Source organism: Triticum aestivum, chromosome 3B (genome assembly GCF_018294505.1).
Source record: "Triticum aestivum cultivar Chinese Spring chromosome 3B, IWGSC CS RefSeq v2.1, whole genome shotgun sequence".
Classification (NCBI taxonomy): domain Eukaryota; kingdom Viridiplantae; phylum Streptophyta; class Magnoliopsida; order Poales; family Poaceae; genus Triticum; species Triticum aestivum.
Window position 1 is genome coordinate 81,549,889 of NC_057801.1, and position 20,347 is coordinate 81,570,235.

General features: G+C 44.0%; 1 protein-coding gene across 16 annotated transcripts in view; it reads right to left on the bottom strand.

The window, feature by feature from the left end:
• Nucleotides 1-20,347, bottom strand: part of LOC123068751 (uncharacterized) — a 51,897-nt gene that overhangs the window by 2,291 nt on the left and 29,259 nt on the right. For 15 of the 16 annotated variants that reach the window (XR_006431974.1, XM_044491390.1, XM_044491389.1 and 12 more), the window contains 6 exons: nucleotides 12,936-13,334; nucleotides 11,956-12,435; nucleotides 7,850-8,227; nucleotides 6,425-6,787; nucleotides 5,616-5,993; nucleotides 2,953-3,336 (listed from right to left, as the gene is read on the bottom strand). Coding sequence is in view for 15 of the 16 variants with exons in the window: in XM_044491390.1 (XP_044347325.1) it covers nucleotides 2,953-3,336; nucleotides 5,616-5,993; nucleotides 6,425-6,787; nucleotides 7,850-8,227; nucleotides 11,956-12,435; nucleotides 12,936-13,334 (2,382 nt within the window). In the remaining variant the exon portion in view is untranslated. The remainder of the gene's footprint in view (nucleotides 1-2,952; nucleotides 3,337-5,615; nucleotides 5,994-6,424; nucleotides 6,788-7,849; nucleotides 8,228-11,955; nucleotides 12,436-12,935; nucleotides 13,335-20,347) is intronic. The other variant, XM_044491391.1, reaches the window with a different exon arrangement.

Below are 20,347 nucleotides of genomic sequence, written 5' to 3' on the forward strand. Positions count from 1 at the left end.
TACTCTTCCACTTAAGTAGGATATGTTAGAGTACTATATATAGCCATGCAGCCTTTTGTATTTACCTCATTGTATAAGGGTTTTTCTGCATATTTCATGCACCTGTACTTGTATATATACTGGCCTATGGCCTAATGGAAATACAAGTTGCATATTTCCTAACATGGTATTAGAGCTCAGGTCTTTTAAGCATGCGCAACTCGTGCTTGATCCTCTATTCACGTCGTCGGCGTCTCGTTACCAGCCATCGCTGCTCTCTCTACCCCGCCCCGTCTCATCACTGCTTCGACTGCTATTGTCCATGCCCTCTTCGCTACTTTCTTGGGATCGAGGTCCCTTCTACCTTTGAGGGCTTTTTTATTTCCCGGGAAAAGTATATCCAGAATTTTCTTGCTCGTCAGCACTTACTGATGACCGCACCATTGAGACTCCCATGGAGCTCAATGTTCACCTCTGTGATACTGATGGTGACCCTTGTCTGATCTGAGCGTAATCGTCATCTTGTTGGGAGTCTTGTCTATCTGGCTATCACTCGTCCGGATATCTCTTATCCAATCCATATTCTGAGTCAATTTGTCTCTGCTCCCACTTTGGTTCACTACAGTCACCTCCTTGGTGTTCTCTGATATCTTCGTGACACGATCTCTCACCGTGTGTTCTTTCCTCACTCTAGTTCATTATAGCTTCAGGCCTATTCAGATGCTATATGGCCTAACAATCCCTCGGATGGTCGTTCACTTTCTGCTTACTTGTGTTTTTCTTGGTGGTTCTCTCATTGCTTGGAAGACAAAGAAACAGACTGCAGTTTCCCGTTTGTTGTTACGGTGGTTGCTCCAGGACATTGGTGTTGCTGTCACTAAACCTACTGTTCTACTGTTTGACAATACATGTGCTATTAGAATTGCGCGGGACCACGTGAAGCATGAACTCACCAAGCATATTGGTGTTGATGCTTTTTATGTGCACGCTGATGTGCATGACCAGGTTATTGCTCTTCAGTATGTGCCTTTCGAGTTATAATTGACGGATTTCTTTACCAAGGCCCAGAATAGAGCACAACATGGCTTCTAGCTCTCCAAACTCAGTGTTGTTTATCCACCATGAGTTTGAGAGGGGGGGTGTTAGAGTACTATATATATAGCCATGTAGCATTTTGTATTTACCCCATTGTATAAGGGGTTTTCTGCATATTTCCTACACATGTACTCGTATATATACTGCCCTATGGCCTCATGGGAATACAAGTTGCATATTTTCTAACAGGATATATGTATAGTGCCACTTTTCCTTGCTGCTAGTACTCACGTCAACCAATTACTTGTTAATTTCACAAAATACCTTTTGTTTGAAAATTATCACAAATCTATACTTTTAAGAAACTAATTCATATAACCATATTTTGTAGCATGATCTGAACAGAGACATCCATTTCGTTGATGGATAGTCTATTCTGCACTAAAAGTGGTATATATACCAAAGAACTATTGGGTAGAAGTCTAGTAGAGAAGTATAGTCTCGTGATGTTTTTTTATAATTCAGCAAGAAACACGAATACCTTCTAAGCTAAGCAGCCGTCACATGTATATGTATTATTTCATTCATATATATTTGCAAATATACAATGATTTTCTATAAGTATAATGTTTTCTGTCAGATAAAAGAGATGATCATATTTCATGAGAAGTGTTCTTTCATAGTATAGCAATTTTATATGTTTAATGTGAAATAATCATGAAATCTGCAGACAAATTGGAGACGTGTTATAATAGAGTAGTGAGATAGTAGTGTTGTTGTGTTAGAAACAACTGTAACGGGCACGTGCTTGACCAGGGTACGTAAATGCAATGTCTGCGTGTGTACAGCAGCCCTACCGGTTGGGCCCGTCATACTAAAAGGTGATTGTATACAAGGATTTTAAATAGGTTCGACCATCCACACCTGATCAGTTTAGTCCTATCAAGGGTGACATTAGTAGGTAATGATCTTACTAGGCTTCCTTTTGGAACCCCTAATCACTAGGTCAAGTTGGGTCCAACTTTGGGAATTGGGACCCCTTAACTCTAGGTCAAGGAAGGCTACCATTTAGGTTGCCCTAGAGCACCCTTGCAAGTTTGCTCTAAACCTCACCTCTTGGAAAATCTTATTCCAAATGAGAGATGTATGTATAGGTGGAAGGAGGTATCCAATTAAATCGCACCTACCCTGAGTGAATAACCTTCTGGGTTTGGCTTGCCACTCGTGATCGTTGCTGGATGGCGGATCGCCTCGAACGCCTTGGCGTCGAGCACAAACCCACCTGGGTGTTCTGTGATCAGACGTTGGAGATGATGCAGTACCTGCTTGTGGACTGCCTCTTTGCCCATGAGCTTTGGTTGTGGGTGCTTTCCTGGTTCACGCCACCTACTGTCGCTGGCAATGGGATCCCTGCTGCACAACTGGTGGCTGATCGTTGTGCTTCTGACTTCCTGGCAACTTTGGAAGCACCGCAATGTGCACCTTTAACAACGTGATGCCGAATCTCCCTTTGCTGCGGATTGCATCAAGGACGCAGCACAGAATTGGGATGATGCCGGCTTAAGGGGCTTAAGAATTATTCTCCCACCCCTGTGGATGTTGTTTAATTAGCACATTCTTTTTTCCTACTACTTTGTACTCTACCCTTTTGTGCATGAACCTATTCTCCTACCCTTTCAATGCAATGACGCCCAAGATTTTTGCGCTTTCTCAAAAAAAAATGAGTTATGAGTAGTCCATAATCCATATAGAGGCAACGGGGTTTCTGCAAGTGGCTATGTAGCATTAACCTCTTTCTTTGTGGATTGCATGAGCTCTAAATATGATTACAATCACTTGTATGCAATGGATCATGAGCTTTAGGTATCCTTTGTAGACGTAGTAATAGAAAGGGTAATACAAATAAAAAACAATGCATTGCATAATTTAGAATCTCACCTTGTGAAAAAAAATGGGCAATTCTTTACTCTCTTCCTCACTCATATAACCAATGATGTCTCTAGCTTCGACACCTTCAGTCACAAGACGGCTCCAAAAAAATATCTTGTCTTCTAACTCGTACTCCTTGCCTCCTGGTCCCATTTCCTTCAATTGCCATACCATCGTGCTTTCTCTAGTGGATCTTGGTGGCAGAATTCCTTCCATAAATGATTCTTTACGTCTTGCTGCATTCTTTACCACGCTATATACAGTGAAAGCAACATTGAAATCTGTAATGTTGATTATATCAAATGTGAACGGAAATATCTCCTGCGGCGAAAAGGGGAAGTGGAGCTCAGCGGGATCAAATTGGATCAACTCATTTGAGGTTAATGAGCTTATCTGCAAAATAAAGACAATTATGAAGCTATGTACTGATCGGACACGGAGAAATATGCAATGAGAAAACTTCTTTCTCAGTTCGTTTATGCTGAAGTAACTAAAGTGATCTAAGACTAGTATCAATTTTTTTAATGGTAACCCGGCGACCGGCGGTGTGGTTGGATTTAAGGAGGAAGCCCCTGAAGTTGATCGGTTCAGGGAAGGAATATGGCAGAGGGCAGGGCACCGGCGATCCAGTGCTCTATTCAATTGCCATGCCGCTCGTTTTCCATCTGCTCCTGCCATCTTGTCCATAGACTACAGCCCAAAGAAGCGTGGAAGGCATTAGAGTAGCCATGACTCATAGGCCACGTCGGAGCCTGCACCAGAGCTGAGAATAGACTTTGAAGCTCAGTGGTCTGCGGCAGTTGGTTCAGGCCGAGGCAGTGATGCAGTCTACACAGCCCATTGGGCTCTAATGAATCGTCACCACTTACCAAAAGAGGATCCTACAATTTTTCTGACGGTGCTACGGCGGGCTGACGCCAGCATGAACTATTTTCATTATAAATAAGAGTGGCATACAGCATGATGGGTACAACAGATACACCTGACACACACAACAAGGAACAAGGAACAACAACACCCGACACGGAAACAAGGAGCAACAGAAGGACAACCAGAAGCGAGTTATAACAAGCAGCCAACACAAAGAACTTTGCAATCATCACCACGAGCGGACCAAGAAGAGAGGGAGCTAGCTTTGTTGGGTCAGTCAAAGGGAGATCCGCCACCGAGAAGACATAGAGAAGAAGTCACCTGTTGTGCAATCACTCTGCACCTTGAAGAGCTAGGAAGTTGCAACCATCGTCGAAGGGCATCCCACTGCCTAGGAACGTCGCGACAGAAAGAGCCGTGCCGAAGGGCAATATTCCGCCGAGACAGTCCTACACCTCCTCTGGGCCACACCATGGCCACCATCACAATTAGAGAGAACCAGAGCACTATGCGAGGCCACCAAACCTCAGACGCCGTCAAAGGAAATCGAACACCGAGACCTCACTGCCGCCACGAGCCACCAAAAAGAGAGGTCAACCATCAGCATAGGATGACCAAGGCATTGGTCGCCACCACAGAGCACCTCCACCGCCACCGCCCTATAATCCAACAAACTAAGCCAACGCTCCAACCCAGACATCAATCAACCAACCATGGATCCCTGGCTCCTAAAACAACGCCCCCAAGGGGGAAAACGACATTAAAGATGTCAGCATCGTCTGGTCTCGCCTGGAGCACCGGAAAATAGCGGGCAATGGTAGCTCCCCAATGACATCTTCATGAAGGGAAAAAACGCCCGGGGGAGTCGCTATCATCGTTGCCGATGAGGTTGGCACTAGGCTTTCATCTGAAGCATCCCGGCCCGGCCGACTCTGCAAACGCCGGCCACCGAGTCCGGCAGCTCAAACCTTCCCCCTCCCACCAGTCCACGGCCACCGTCCCTGCTAGGTCCAGCAAGAGACTTCGGCTATCGCATCCGCTCACCTTGAGCATTTGCGCACAGAGTTGGATCGGCCTCAGTTGCCACCCGCACCCATTCCCTCGCCGTCAGCCACACCACCCTACCAGCACACGCCTACCCCACCAACAACAGCCACTACCGACCCCCAGACGCAGCCATGGTCACTGATGGCCGTGCAAGCTGGATCTGGGCATAGAGAGCCCCTAGACTGCGCACGGCAGCTCACCACAGTCACCACGTCGCATGAGCCAACATGCCGCGCTGACCACCATCTCCGCCATGCGCCACCAGGCCCCGATCACGGGCGTGGGGACCGCCGATAAATGGAGCAAGCCGCTGTCCAAAGGGAGCTAGATCTAGGGCTGGAGCTCCTCGTGACAGAGCGGTGTTGGATCTCCCGGTTGACCGAGCAGTCCGAGACTCCGCACGACACGGCGCCACCACTGCCAATGCGTGCCCTTGTTCACACGTGAGTTTCCGGCGCCACGTCTGGACAAGAGGAGGGAGAGCCGTCCCCGGCGACACCCTCCGGCGGCAGTGGGAGGAGTAAGAGGGAGGTGGGGTGGGTGTCGGTGGCGGCTGGGGTTTCTCCCGAGCTGCCCGCGGGAGTGACACGGGCAAGAGGATCCTACAGTTGCAACCTCGTGATTCTGTTTGGGTCCTTGGGGTTGATTGTTGGGATATTTTAGACATTTTATTTGGGTATCAGAGAGTGAAAAACTAAATGGGAACGATTTTTCAAAACAAAAATCAATAATAATTGCATAACCAGTGAACTTGCCTTGCTAAGGACAATAGGCAACTCCTTGCTCTCTTTTTCAACCATATAATCACCAAGGTCGCTGTCTTTGACACCTTCGGTCACAATGCTGTTCCACACAAAGTACTTGTCATTGACCTGCATATGTTCTGATGCCTCTTCCTTTCGTTCCCTTGTTACCATAAGTTTTTGTGTGGACTGTGGTGGCAGGATTCCTCTTGCTGGCTCTGTGTGACACCATGCCGCATTTGTTGGCCTGCTATATGTATTGAAACCAACATTGTAATCTGTAATGTTGACTATCTTAATTGAGGACAGCACCTTCTTGTTTGGTAAGATGGGGAAGAAAAGTTCGGGTGGATCAAAATGGATCAGCTCGTATGAGGCCGGTGAACTTGTCTGCAAAACAGAACAAACACATGGATTAAGCGTATGCTACTTCTATAAATGTAACCACTAAGCATCAAAAGCTGTAGTGTTCCAATTCTGTACTCATTGGCACTTCGTTTGATTCACTGTTCTTTTCGTATGCTCTCAAGTATATACATCTCCTATTATTCTTGAATGTTTACCAGTGTTTGTTGTTTGTCTTAATTCGTATTTAAGAAGAGAAGAATAATCTAAATAAGCAAGTCAAAAAGTGTTCTGAACTGAAGAGGGTACAAGGAGCTCACTAGCTTAAAATTTGCCTAACGTAACAGGTTCGGGAGCTCCAAAGGTTCAGTATGCAAATGAGTTTGGGGGTAATTAATTAATGGGTATTTAGATCTTTCTAGGGGTCAAGAGGAAAAATACAAGGGTAAACAAAAACATAAAACAGAGTAACTCACCTCTGTAAGAACAATGGGCAACTCGGTAATCTTTATCTCAGACATGCTATCAATGACATCATTGACATCTTCACTCACAATGCCGTTCCAGACCATATATTTGTCTTTGCAATGCATGTCTGTCAGTTCCTTTTCCTCTGTTATGCTTGTTACCATAAGTAATTGTGTGGACCGTGGTGGCAGAATTCCTTCTGACGGATTTGTGAAATACTTTGCTGAATTGCTTTTCTTGGTGCATATACTGAAACCGATGAAGTGATCTGTACGGTTGACTATGTTCACTGAGGACAACACACTCTTGTTTGGAACCAAGGGGAGAAAGAGCTCAGGAGGATCAAACTGAATCAACTCATTTGAGTTTGTCTGAAAGAAAAAGAAATAGCTGTGGATCAATTGGTCCCATAAGAACATTTAAGTAGAGTACATTATCTTCCCGTGTAAACTACACAATCATTATCCTTCGACTTGAGTAACCCAAGCATCATTGACCAAGATTCCAAGCAACATTGCAACAATACATTATTTGTTTCTGACATAACAACCATGACAAGCTAATGGGTAACATTTAATAGTTGGCGCTCCTAACAGTCCCCCACCTCTACGCATGCCTTGTCATTAAAAACGTTCTGGAATGATTTGATGAACGTAGAGTGTCGGGTTCTCGAAGTGGAGGATGCATATGTTGACTATTTTTTGGACTTATTCTGAAGTAGAGTTGAATTCCAACTTGTGGGAACTTTATATCAAAATATTTAATTCAGAATAAGTATAAAAAATAAGAAATCTGAATTGATTTTTTTGGTAAAGGAACATTTCTTTTCTGAAAGATTTGTATGAAAAGATGGTTTGAACTTTTGGACTAGCTAGTGGGTAGCATGGTAATAACGAGTGTTTAAAAAAAAGTAATAACGGGTGTTCTTAACATTGTAATGCCACTAGGTTCAAACATGGAACAATTTCATATGATTAACTACTTCCTCAAAGAATTCAAAAGAAAAATATAATGTTTGGACTATGGCAAGAAGTCTTATTCTCGAGAAATTTAGAGGCAATGACAGTACATATTGCAAAGGTAGTCATTAGTAAATGTTCTGCAAGCAGTCCTCATTGAGCTGCAAAAGCTGAAAAGGTACAAGGAGCCCACTGGCAAAAATAATGTACTACCTCCGTTCCAAAATATAAGATGTTTTGATAGGCTATTTTAGTCTATTTTGAAACAGATTAAGTACATAGAACTACTGAGATCACTAAAAGGACATTGACAAAGGGTTCCAGTAACCACAATATTTTTTAATGAAAGTAACCACAGAATTTCAGATGGCATCAATTCGCATGCTTTAGATCTTAGTTTTAGTTGGAGAGGGAGGCAGGACCGCAGGAGTATATAAAATTAAAATTGACACATTACATTATTAGGGAACTTACCTCCATGAAAACTATTGGTAACTCTTTACTCTCCTTCTCAGATGTGCATCCTTTCAGGTCGACAGTGTTAACACCTTCATTCACAAAGCTGCTCCACACAATGTACTTGTCTTTGCACTGCGTTTCTTCGAGTGCATCTCCCTTTTGTATCCTTGTTACCACAAGTTCTTGTGTGGACTGTGGGGACAGGATTCCACACGGTGGCTCGGTGTTGTACAATGCCGCATTATTTTCCTTTCCAAATGTATTGAAACCGATGTAGTAATCTGTAATGTTGACAATCTTTATTAAAGACAACAGATTCTTTTTTGGCGAGAAGGGGAAGCATAACTCGGGGGGTACAATCTGTATCAGCTCATTTGAGGTAGATGGATTTATCTGTAGAAAAGAACATAGCTGTAGATTAACTGGTACTCCCTCCGTTCCAAAATAGATGACTCAACTTTGTATAAAATTAATACAAAGTTGAGTCATCTATTTTGGAACGGAGGGGGTACAAACGAATCATGCAATAGGAGAACATCATCTTGCAGTGTGAACTACTCCCTCCGTAAACAAATATAAGAGTGTTTAGATCACTAAAGTAGTGATCTAAATGCTCTTATATTTCTTTAAGGAGGGAGTACATCATTCCGCTTTTTTCTAGTAGGGTAAAGTAATATTTGATGACCAAAGTGGGACTCTCCCATGCATTAGCAAGAAGACGCGGCAATATCAAGAATCTGAAGGTAGACAATAACGATTTGACTGCGGTGATGTTCTGCCACCTCTGCGACTCGTCGTCAACAAAGCCTTGGAATTGCCTCGCTGGATAGAGTCTTCGGTTTTAATTGTTGGGCTCATGTCCATGTATCTTGACATGCTTTGGGGTTAAATCTAGTATGGACTAAAACTACATTTTAGTATTGATTCCTATCTCGAAATTAAACTTGTAATAAGTAAACATATTTTCATGGGACCATATTTTGTAAAATGTCAAGTTTTTGTAAGTCACTTTAAAATTTTGCTACACGAATAGAACCCGCTAGTCTGCATTACAATTGGCATATACCCCCTTCTATTCAAATAAAGAGGATTGTATAAAACTCAGACCAAATGAGAGAGGAGTAAGAAAAAGGAGGGAGTAGTAACTTATATATAGTTCCAAGGTTTATTAACTCTCTTAATTACTTGGATGACCTCACAAACGGTGATCACTAATTACCAATCTAATCTTTATGGCTGAGTGGAGAGAGATGTCCTTTTTTTGATACTATGATTACAATGACTATTAATGAAAAAATGATGGTCCAGATACTCTACAATGCCCCATAATTTGGGTAAAATTTCTGGCCTGGGATGCCCTAAAGTACTCATGTAAAATAAATTTCACATTGTTAAAACTTTGGATGAAAATTTTAAAATTTAGAATATGCAATATAGACTGAAAAGGCCAATGGTGAATAAAAAACGATTTTTTTCGTGACGAACTATTATTATTATTATTTTGAAATCATTATTAAGAAAATTATTAGGAATAATGAGAGCTTTAACCTTCTAATCAAACCAGTGTTGAACACAGAACCACTTTGCTTGTTTGGAAAAGCCAAAAATCATATTGATGTTTTAAAAGAAAAGAAACGGTTTAAATAATTATGAGAAGTCTAAGGATTTGGAAGAAATTACAAGTCGGCATGACAGTGAGGAATAACATTGTAGGCCTAGACACTAAAGAACATATTGGGTGGCGGTCTAGTGAACCATCACTGATTACAGTGTTGTGTGAACCTTAGATATGCAGAGGCGGGAGTGATCTCAGTATGGTTGTATCATCTTGATGTAATTGTCTGAGTTCAATAAAAGCTTCCATTATCTAAAAAATATAGTGATGTGTTTTCACTGTGTTGCAAACATATCCATCATCTAAAGTAGGAACTCACTCATCCTCCATTCTTAAATAGTTGGAACTCACTACCTTTTTTTTTTCTCTTCATGCAACTATGCCACATCATCAAGTCACATGCATGTGGTGATAAGTTACAATTTGTGCACTAATCTATTAATGCAACCATGCCACCTCAGCAAGCATGCATGTCAATTTGTTTCACTAAATGTTACACGCTACATTTTTGTACTTGGAGCAAATATATGTAGGTCATGTTACACATTTTTTATTATTAAAAATGGCACCCCGTTTGACTTCAACCCAATAAATTTGTTCTTTTATACAACATTTTATCATTGCTTCATATACTTCATTGTCTTCACAATATATTCCATCATTGCTTCATATACTTCATTGTCTTCATTGCTTCATATACTTCATTGTCTTCACAATATATTCCGTTATACTTCATTGTCTTCATTGTCTTAACGATTTGACTGCGGTGATGTTCTGCCACCTCTGCGACTCGTCGTCAACAAAGCCTTGGAATTGCCTCGCTGGATAGAGTCTTCGGTTTTAATTGTTGGGCTCATGTCCATGTATCTTGACATGCTTTGGGGTTAAATCTAGTATGGACTAAAACTACATTTTAGTATTGATTCCTATCTCGAAATTAAACTTGTAATAAGTAAACATATTTTCATGGGACCATATTTTGTAAAATGTCAAGTTTTTGTAAGTCACTTTAAAATTTTGCTACACGAATAGAACCCGCTAGTCTGCATTACAATTGGCATATACCCCCTTCTATTCAAATAAAGAGGATTGTATAAAACTCAGACCAAATGAGAGAGGAGTAAGAAAAAGGAGGGAGTAGTAACTTATATATAGTTCCAAGGTTTATTAACTCTCTTAATTACTTGGATGACCTCACAAACGGTGATCACTAATTACCAATCTAATCTTTATGGCTGAGTGGAGAGAGATGTCCTTTTTTTGATACTATGATTACAATGACTATTAATGAAAAAATGATGGTCCAGATACTCTACAATGCCCCATAATTTGGGTAAAATTTCTGGCCTGGGATGCCCTAAAGTACTCATGTAAAATAAATTTCACATTGTTAAAACTTTGGATGAAAATTTTAAAATTTAGAATATGCAATATAGACTGAAAAGGCCAATGGTGAATAAAAAACGATTTTTTTCGTGACGAACTATTATTATTATTATTTTGAAATCATTATTAAGAAAATTATTAGGAATAATGAGAGCTTTAACCTTCTAATCAAACCAGTGTTGAACACAGAACCACTTTGCTTGTTTGGAAAAGCCAAAAATCATATTGATGTTTTAAAAGAAAAGAAACGGTTTAAATAATTATGAGAAGTCTAAGGATTTGGAAGAAATTACAAGTCGGCATGACAGTGAGGAATAACATTGTAGGCCTAGACACTAAAGAACATATTGGGTGGCGGTCTAGTGAACCATCACTGATTACAGTGTTGTGTGAACCTTAGATATGCAGAGGCGGGAGTGATCTCAGTATGGTTGTATCATCTTGATGTAATTGTCTGAGTTCAATAAAAGCTTCCATTATCTAAAAAATATAGTGATGTGTTTTCACTGTGTTGCAAACATATCCATCATCTAAAGTAGGAACTCACTCATCCTCCATTCTTAAATAGTTGGAACTCACTACCTTTTTTTTTCTCTTCATGCAACTATGCCACATCATCAAGTCACATGCATGTGGTGATAAGTTACAATTTGTGCACTAATCTATTAATGCAACCATGCCACCTCAGCAAGCATGCATGTCAATTTGTTTCACTAAATGTTACACGCTACATTTTTGTACTTGGAGCAAATATATGTAGGTCATGTTACACATTTTTTATTATTAAAAATGGCACCCCGTTTGACTTCAACCCAATAAATTTGTTCTTTTATACAACATTTTATCATTGCTTCATATACTTCATTGTCTTCACAATATATTCCGAGAGCATTCCCAAATTTGTTTCTGCAATAGTTTTAGTTTTTTAGCATCTATTTATGCATTTGCTTTACCAACATTCCCGCAGCAACACTCGGGGCATCATCTAGTAAAAAGAAAGGTAAGGTGCTTGGAGCTAGCTCACTATCTTGTATTCTAAAATCTTAGTTTAAGATTCGGAGGCCAAATACACAGGGTAACAAAAAGTAAAACTAATGCATTCAAAAATTAGGGAGCTCGCCTTGGCAAGAACAATGGGCAACTCTGTAATCTCTTCGTTGGCAACATGACAAGTACGGCTGTGGTAGACGGGAAACTCTGTACCATCTTTATTCTCCACAACGCAATCACAGAGGTTGTCAATGGGCAACTCCGTACCTTCTTCATTCAACAAAAGGAGATCACTGGCTTTGACATCTTGAGTAAGAATGAAATTGTGCAGGAAGCACTTGTCTTTGCTCTCGCTATCTTCTAGTTCATTCTCCATTGTTTCTCTTTTCACCACAAGTCTTTGAGTAGACCGTGGTGGCACAATTCCATTTCTTGGTTCTGTGTCGTACCACGCCTTATTTTTTTTCCAGACATAGTTCTTAAAATAGATGGAGTAATCTGTCATGTTGACCATATTAACCGAGGACAGCGATGTCTTGTTGGGCAAGAATGGGAAGCAGAGTTCAGGAGGATCAAATCGGATCAGCTCGTCTGAAGCACATGGGCTTATCTGCAAAAATTAACAGAACTGTGGATAAGGCACGGAAAACGAATTCTTGATTTTTTTTCTTGAAAAAATGACACGGAAAATGATGCAATGTGAACATCGCCATCAGTTCATTTCTACTGAAACAAATCAATCATCGTTGACCTATTCATGATTTCACATGGAAGCGATCTAAGTGTGAAACGCCTTCAGCGTACAAGATATAATTTTTGGAGCAATTCAGGTTTACTAATGGGTGAAGTAGCTCTAAAGCACATCACAAGTCGAGATGACAGTGAGGAGTGAGGAATTAAATTGGCTGCCATTGATATTTTGCAACATATTTCCATTGTGTTTGCAAAGATATTTATCATGTAAAGAAAACATGGGTCAAAGGGTTAATTGTCACCACAAGGATCATTCCATTGGAATGGAGACCTCATGATTCTACTAGATGGTATGGGAGGCCAGAGATAAGGGTAACAAAAAGCAAAACTATTGCATTGCATAATTAGAGAACTCACCTTCTGAAGATTTATGGGCAACTCCTTAGGCACTTCTTCAGTGATGAAAGGAATGAGGTTGTCAGCTGCGACACCTTCAGCCACAATCATGTTCCACACAAAGAACTTGTTCTCCCACTTCATATCTTCTATTTCTGTTTCTTTTTTCTTTGCTACCCTTTTTATAAGGATTCTTTGAGTGGACCGTGGTGGTAGAATTCCTCGACCCGATCTTGGGACCACATTTCTTGTCAACGAAGATGTAGTTTCTAGAGTCAACAAAGATGCAATGAAACCAACATAGTAATCTGTAATATTTTCTATGTTAAGCCATGCCATTGAAGCCTTGTTTGGCCAGCAGGGGATTCTGAGCTCAGGTGGATCAAACTGGATCAGATCATTTGAGGTACATGGGGTCATCTGCCGAAATGAACACAGATATGGGTTAATATTAATCTGAGAAACATGCAAGCAGAGAACATTACTTGTTCGTTTCATATTGAAATAAATTGATCATCATTCACAAAGTTGGGACGTTGTGCCACCAGCAACAATATTCCCAATGAGATGATATTGTATAGTTTTTTGTTTTTAAAAAACCATGAGCGCTGCTTTCAATCATTAGAAATCGCCAAGGCAACCCGAAGAAAACAAACACGAAAATCATAGAGTCCCAAACGCAAACTGAAAAGAGAAAGAAAACAAAGATTATACAACTACAAAAAAAAAACCATGCCCACTCCGTTAACCAGTTACGACCGGGATCTGCTGGAACAGACCCTTAGCGCCCGCCCTTCCCCACAGCAAGGCCTCGTCTTTAATCATATGGTCTATCATCCGGTCTAATTCCTCCGTGGAACACGATGTCTTTCGAAAGACTGTTCTGTTTTGCTCCTTCCAAAGTTCCCATAGTAACAACATTGCCATAGTTGCCGATGTTTTCTTGCCCTCTTTGCCCAAAAGGATTTTAGAGGTTTTGATTCTGTTTGACCACCACTGTGGGAGGGAATCGTCGCCCCTCCAGCTGTCCAGAATGAAAGCCAATAGGTTTGTCCAAGGGTCGACCTTTCGCCAAATGGTCCTAGCAAAAGCACGATCCGTGAAGATGTGTGTTGCATTTTCATGCCTCGTCGGTTTGGAGGATTTTTACAGGAAAAACATAGAAACAAGGATTCCAAAGGAAATTTTCCTATAGGTGCATTCGGTTTGTAGGAAACACATACAAGAATTTCATAGGAATACTATTCATTTCCTCTGTTTTTGGAGAATTCTACACATCCACTCAAAGCCTCATTTTTTGCATAGGAACGAGGCAAGACAAATCCTTAGGATGGCAAGTGTCATCCTAACAAATTCATATACTACTCCTAAATCCTATGTTTTTGTTTCCTCCAAACGAACAAGCCCTCATATTTGATGAAACAGAAAGGGCACCAAAATGTTGGCCGTTGGATGGGTGGAGCAGAGGGCCTCGCGGAAGGAGGGCGGCGTCCGACGCGAGGAGCTGGCTTCTACCGAGGAGGGGCTGTGCTCCTGCCAACCCAAGGCGCGGGGGAGGCCATGGAGGCTGGTTGGGTGGGCGACGGGGCCGGACTGGCCATTGGCAAGAGGGGGGCATGGGCGGAGTGGCTCAAGAGTGGAGTGTCGTCTTCTTTCAGTCGGTTCCTTCCTTCCGCATCATAGCGACTGGCCGCCATGGCTCCCTGCAGACGGCAAGGCACCCTCTAACTAGAGACTATCGTGCTCCTCCTTCCGCCGCGGCAGCACCCCAAATGTCGGACAAGTTGTGACTATGCGCACACTCTGCCTAGTGTATTTGTATCAACGCACTCTCAGTTTATCTTCGGTGAGGACCCGTATGGGCAGCATGCTCATATCGAGGGAGGCGACAATTTGTCTTTGTTCTTTGCGAAAGTTGGGCCCCAGGCGCCGGCCGTGCAGATCTTGCCCCGCCCAGCGCGCACGAGATCCTTGCGGCCGGACGAACGCATCTGGGCAGAGGAAGGTGCACAGAGAAAAACGTCGGGACAGGCGGGACACCACACAAAGCGGGTAGGAGGTAGTTTGGGAGCGCCGGTGCCGGGGCCACAGCTGGCGAGGAATAGTTGAGGGAGGGGCCGCCGCTAGCGGGAGAGGGGAGGAGCCGGAAGTTTATGGCAAGCATGATTCTCCTATGTCTGTCGATTGCGGCCCGGATAGGCCCGGGAGAAAATTGATTATTTGCCCTGCATTACTTCTAACTTGGATAATTCCCTCCCCCCCTTAAGATTGACGGGTGGGCCGGACCCACTAGCCATTGAGAGAACCCTGGGGAAAATCATCAAACCCCATATAAAATGGGGCAAATGATCCAAATCCCCGGCCTGATCACCCCTACATCTGGTCCTCTACAATTACATACCACAAATTTACAATCTCAAACCCTTTACAACCTCAAACCCATCCTACCAACAAACCAACTTGTGGTGGGCTGGTTAGGAGGACAGTGGTATTCCCAACCCACCGGAGTTCAATTCCTAGACTTGAACATGTCCTCACACATTTCTGTATTTATTTCAGGCCTTCCGGCTATGTGCGTTCAGTGGTAGCTAGGGGTGAGTGTATTACATATGTATAAGCGTATGTGTCTGTACTATTTTAAAGAAAACCGTACTACCCTTGCAAACACAAAATAACCCACATACTACTACATAGAGATATGAACTAGCCTATTAACACTACTCATCGTCGGAGATGTACACGACGTCTGTGTGGGCGATCCCAGATGGATCGACCTCCTACTCGTTGGCCGCCTCATCTACGACCACGAAGAGTTCGTCGCGCTCCATGGACGTGTGTTTGAGGAAGCGGTGGATGGCCTCCACCTTGAGCTCCGACCGTATGAAATCGAGGACGGCTTGCTACTCAGCCGCCTCTTCCACTTGGGCGACATCGAACTCCGTCAACACTTTGTCCTTGGCAAAGCCTGCAGCTGAATCCACCTCACATGCATCCTCTTCCTTCTCCAGATTTATGTCCTCCATGGCCGGGTCCGGCCTGTCCTCCTCCTCTGACTCCGGCGATTCTGGAGGCAGTCCGACTACAATCAGAGCTTTGCGCTGATGGAACAGAAATTGTTAGTACACTCGGTAGGGTGTCTGGCGAGGTCGGAAGTACCAGGATGGAACCCACATGCACAAGCTACCCAGGTTCAGGCCTCCCGAGGGTAATACCCTACGTCCTACTCTTTGTTGCTATCCATGGTGGGGATACCTCATGCGAGGGATTACAATGGTGTAGATGTGATTGCTACCTAGAGTTGTTCTACGAGAGAGAGAATAATTTTAATTATTTAATGACTTCTTATGTTGTGTTGTGGCCTACCTTGTTTGAAAATTTATTTTAAATAACTCATCTTATTTAGCTCGAGATCGACTCGAGATCATAACAAGCTGAGCATGAGCCACTTTCTACAGCTCGACCTTGAGCTTCGCTCGATTTGAGATCGCCCAAATTTTAGTATAAGTTAAGTTGAGCCTAATCCAACTCGAACGAACTCGACTCATTTGCAACCCTGATTACGGGCTGCATATGCGTCATTTGACCCCGAGTGGATTACTGCATCTAGCCTGCTATGTGACCCTCTGTGAGTGCTTTCTTGGGGTCCTCCCTCACTTTGGCCTCTGGAAGCACTTCTTTGAGTTCGTGTCGCGTTTGATGAAAGGCAATATTCTGGCCTATGGAGGAGCAGCCATCTGGCCTGGCCTTGGCTCCCGATATTTTGAGCTCACATCACCTCCTGAGGCAAAGGAATGTGAGTAGTATTTGTTCTATGCACCAGACATAGTGGGGCATTACACGAAGGTCGGACTGCCCCGTTTGCTAATGTGCCCTCATGGCAGAAGCCAGAGTGGGGCTCAGTGCTAGAGGTCTCCTTGGAGACCGCCACACTGATAGAGGTAGTCCATCATCTTCCAGATATAGGGTTGTAGGGCGTCCACATCCTGAAGACCTAGATGGAGAGGAACATCCAGTCCCCGGGATGGAGGGAATTTCCTATGTTTGACTACAAAGGTCTTAAGGACCCAATCACCTTCTCGACTGGGAGATCACGGAGGCAGACATGGAGCTCCATATGCATTTGGTTACTGGTCTCCTCCTAGGTGAGATCTGCTTGGGGGTCGCCATGGAGCCCTATCACCAGGGCAATCCTTGCCCCGAGGTAACTCATGGTGACCTGCTTTGATGCCTTTTTATATTTGAAACTTGCCTTTTGCTTGTGTTGATGTTGCTTGCTTGTTCTTAGACCTTCCAGGATTTCATCTTGATCCCTCCTCAGCCCCGTTGTGCTGATGCGGCTATGTATTGTGTCAAGGCTTCGTGGCCGCCTCCTTGGTGTACTCCGAGGGTGCGGTGCATGCACAAGCGGACCTGTCGCCAGGGAGGTCACAGAAGAGGTCGAGAAGATGACTATCGCCCTTCCATTGGCGAGAGTCATGTGGTCTTGAACCACACCGTCTGCAAGCCTAGCTGTCGAGAGTGCTGGGACCCACAAGCTACATGTGAGTTCGTCGGTCTCGGCTTCAAGCGAACAAGAGCCCCAGGAGACCTCCGTTTTGTGCACCTTGACAGAGACTGGCAAGGGTATGGCTGGAACACCGAATCTTGACACCGAAAGAGAGCCGCCGCATCAATCAAGTGAGGTGGACTCCCCAAGTGTGGAGGCCGCTAGATCGTCCAGCCCACCCAAAGTGATGACATCGCATGCTGTCGTGCCTGAAGTGATCCCCCGTCATAGGCCCAAGGTTGGTGCTCGAAAACCCTTATCCAAGTATTGTTTTTCCTCCATCCGTGATTTTTGATCGATTGTTTTCCTTTGTTCTTTATGCGACTTCATAATCCTGTAGAGCCACACACCTTAGGAAGAAACTTGCAGGCCACCGCTTGAACTCGAGTCCTCATCCTTCTATTATTTTGTTGCCTTTTGGAGAGTGGCCCTATGGCGACCCAGCCCCTTCAGCTGTTGCAGGCCAGGACCAGCTAGAGTTGAGATGCTTTGCGAAGCCCCCATCGGTCCAGGGTTGTGACAAAGTTGTGGATCCGGATCGTGGGTCTGTGTTGGGCACTGATTCTATGAGTTGTTCCATGCGGGCTCCTGCTTCTACCTCGGATGATCTTGAAGGCTCGGATATGTCGAAGGAAATGAAGTCTGCACTTCAGGAGAGCAGTGTGCTTGCTCGTGCACGCATGCCGCGTGACGAAGCTCGCAACAAAGGTATGTCGAAGTGTCAAAGAGTCTGTCACCCTCCTAGTAGCCCCCGAGCCCTGAGTGCACTGTGGTTTGCCATAATGGGCTCGAGGTTTCTTCCTTGAACTGTTATGTTGCATTGAGTGAAACTATACTTTTCGCAGGTCTTGACAGAGCGTTGAGCCGCTCTTGTTTCGAGAGTGGAGGAGCTACACCATTTGTTGGATGATGAGAACCGTCGGGTTGTGGCACTTGAGAGCTCTGTTGCGGACTGTATCTGTGACTCTTCTTTCTTTTTAAAGAACTTGTGTCTGAGGATTCTCAGTTTGTTTGCTGACGGCTCCTTATTGTGTTGGTTAAGCAGCCGAGGAGCAATTTCATGAGATATGGTGTCGCCTTGGCTTGGTTCGAAAGGAGACCGATCGTTGCCGAAGTGAGGTGCTTCCTTCGCTTTGGCTGTGTGCTTACCCTTCCACTTGAGATGAAATTATCCACCTTTCCATTCAGTAGTCAAGTTCAAATTTTCTTATCCCCTTCGCGAGTGACACACGAATCATGGGTTGACCCACAACGTGTTACCGCTCCTCCATTGCCGGGCAACCACAAGAGGAGGCAATGGATCGGCCACCGCTGCATCTTGGCATCGACAACAACGGGATTGGGCATGGAGCAGCGTCCTCCTATCCTGTGTCTCCCCTAGCGCATGGATCTGACTGTGGCCTGTTGCTCGACCTTAGTGGCAACAACGTCGAGGGGATAGTGCCGCTGGACCTAGCAAACGTTGTAGTGTTAGGGCTGTTGTCCACCGATGGAGGCTGGCTCGGTTTAGTCCCACCTCGCCTACGGGAGGAGGCGATGACCAGCTTCTAAGGAAGAGTATCCCTCCTCCATTCAGTCCAGGATTTTGGGATGGAGCAGGCTCTCCACTGAATGTTGGCCCATGTGTGCATAAACGTCCAGAACATGGGTGAATGTGGGCTAGGCCGAGTTGGACACTAACATCTGGTATCAGAGCCAACACCACCATGCCTTCCGGAGGGGCTTCTTAGGGGGATGGGTTGTTAGGGCTGATGTCCACCGGTGAAGATTGGCTCTGTTTAGTCCCACCTCGCCTACGGGAGGAGGCCATGACCATCTTATAAGGAAGAGTATCCCTCCTCCTTTCAGTCTGGGCATTTGGGATGAAGTGGTCTCCCCGTTGAATGTTGGCACACGTGGGTGAATGTGGGCTAGGTCGTGTTGGACGCTAACATGTAGGGGCTTCATGTGTTCAACCTTCGCGGGGAGGAGCACGAGGAGTAGTTGTGGTAGAGCAAGCCTCCTCACCTCCGCGGCCGATCCACTCTAGGGAGGCCTCGTCTCCCGGTTCCTTCCCCAGCTCGCGAGTACTAGCCACCACCATGAAGATGAGTTGTGGTGGAGCAAGATCTCAAAGGGAGGAGAGGTGGCAGCGCACTAGGATGGTGGTGGGGTTGGGTTGGTGCTCGTTCGACTTTGAAGGAGAAGGATCCGATTGCTTTTCTTTTCTACGATGTGTGAGGGGCTTTCTTGCAAAATAATGGGGACCCTTTTGTAATTAATGAGAAATTGATGCCACATCAGCGTATGAAAGTGGGCTTTTGTGGGATCAATTTCTATGGCAGGTTTAGATTGCTTGTGAATTTTGTGATGAGTTCTAATACCACACTGTTGTATTGATCCATAAAAAGATCCTACTCTTTCCCATGCCAAAGTATCATCTTGGTCATAAGAGTCAGATAATTATTTTATTATGTTTTTATTAGTGCTCTAAATCAACATGTAATATCTTATTATCATTAAACAACGTGCAAGCAATCTCTCAACTCTTAGGTACTTCAGATATTTACAACTAGTTTGCCCAATGGCCTACAACTTTCTCACAATATATTTTGGCAACTCCTTTTCCCCAATAAATTTTTGGCTGTTGCTTTCAGAAATCCACAGCCCAACCAAACACCACGAGAGAGTAAAAAAAAGAGAAGCGCACATGCTCTATCACGCAAGCCAAACATCGTCAAAAACTTCAAAGAAGACAAAGAAAGGCTGAAGTTGGATGCTTTCGCCTCTCGTAACCTCCACTTTTACCAACAGAGACAAAAGCAGTAGCGTCGCCAACTTCGTAAGAACATCTATAGTCGGGCTCTTCAAACCCTCCCTATACGGCCAGGCGGACCGTTCGGTGAAA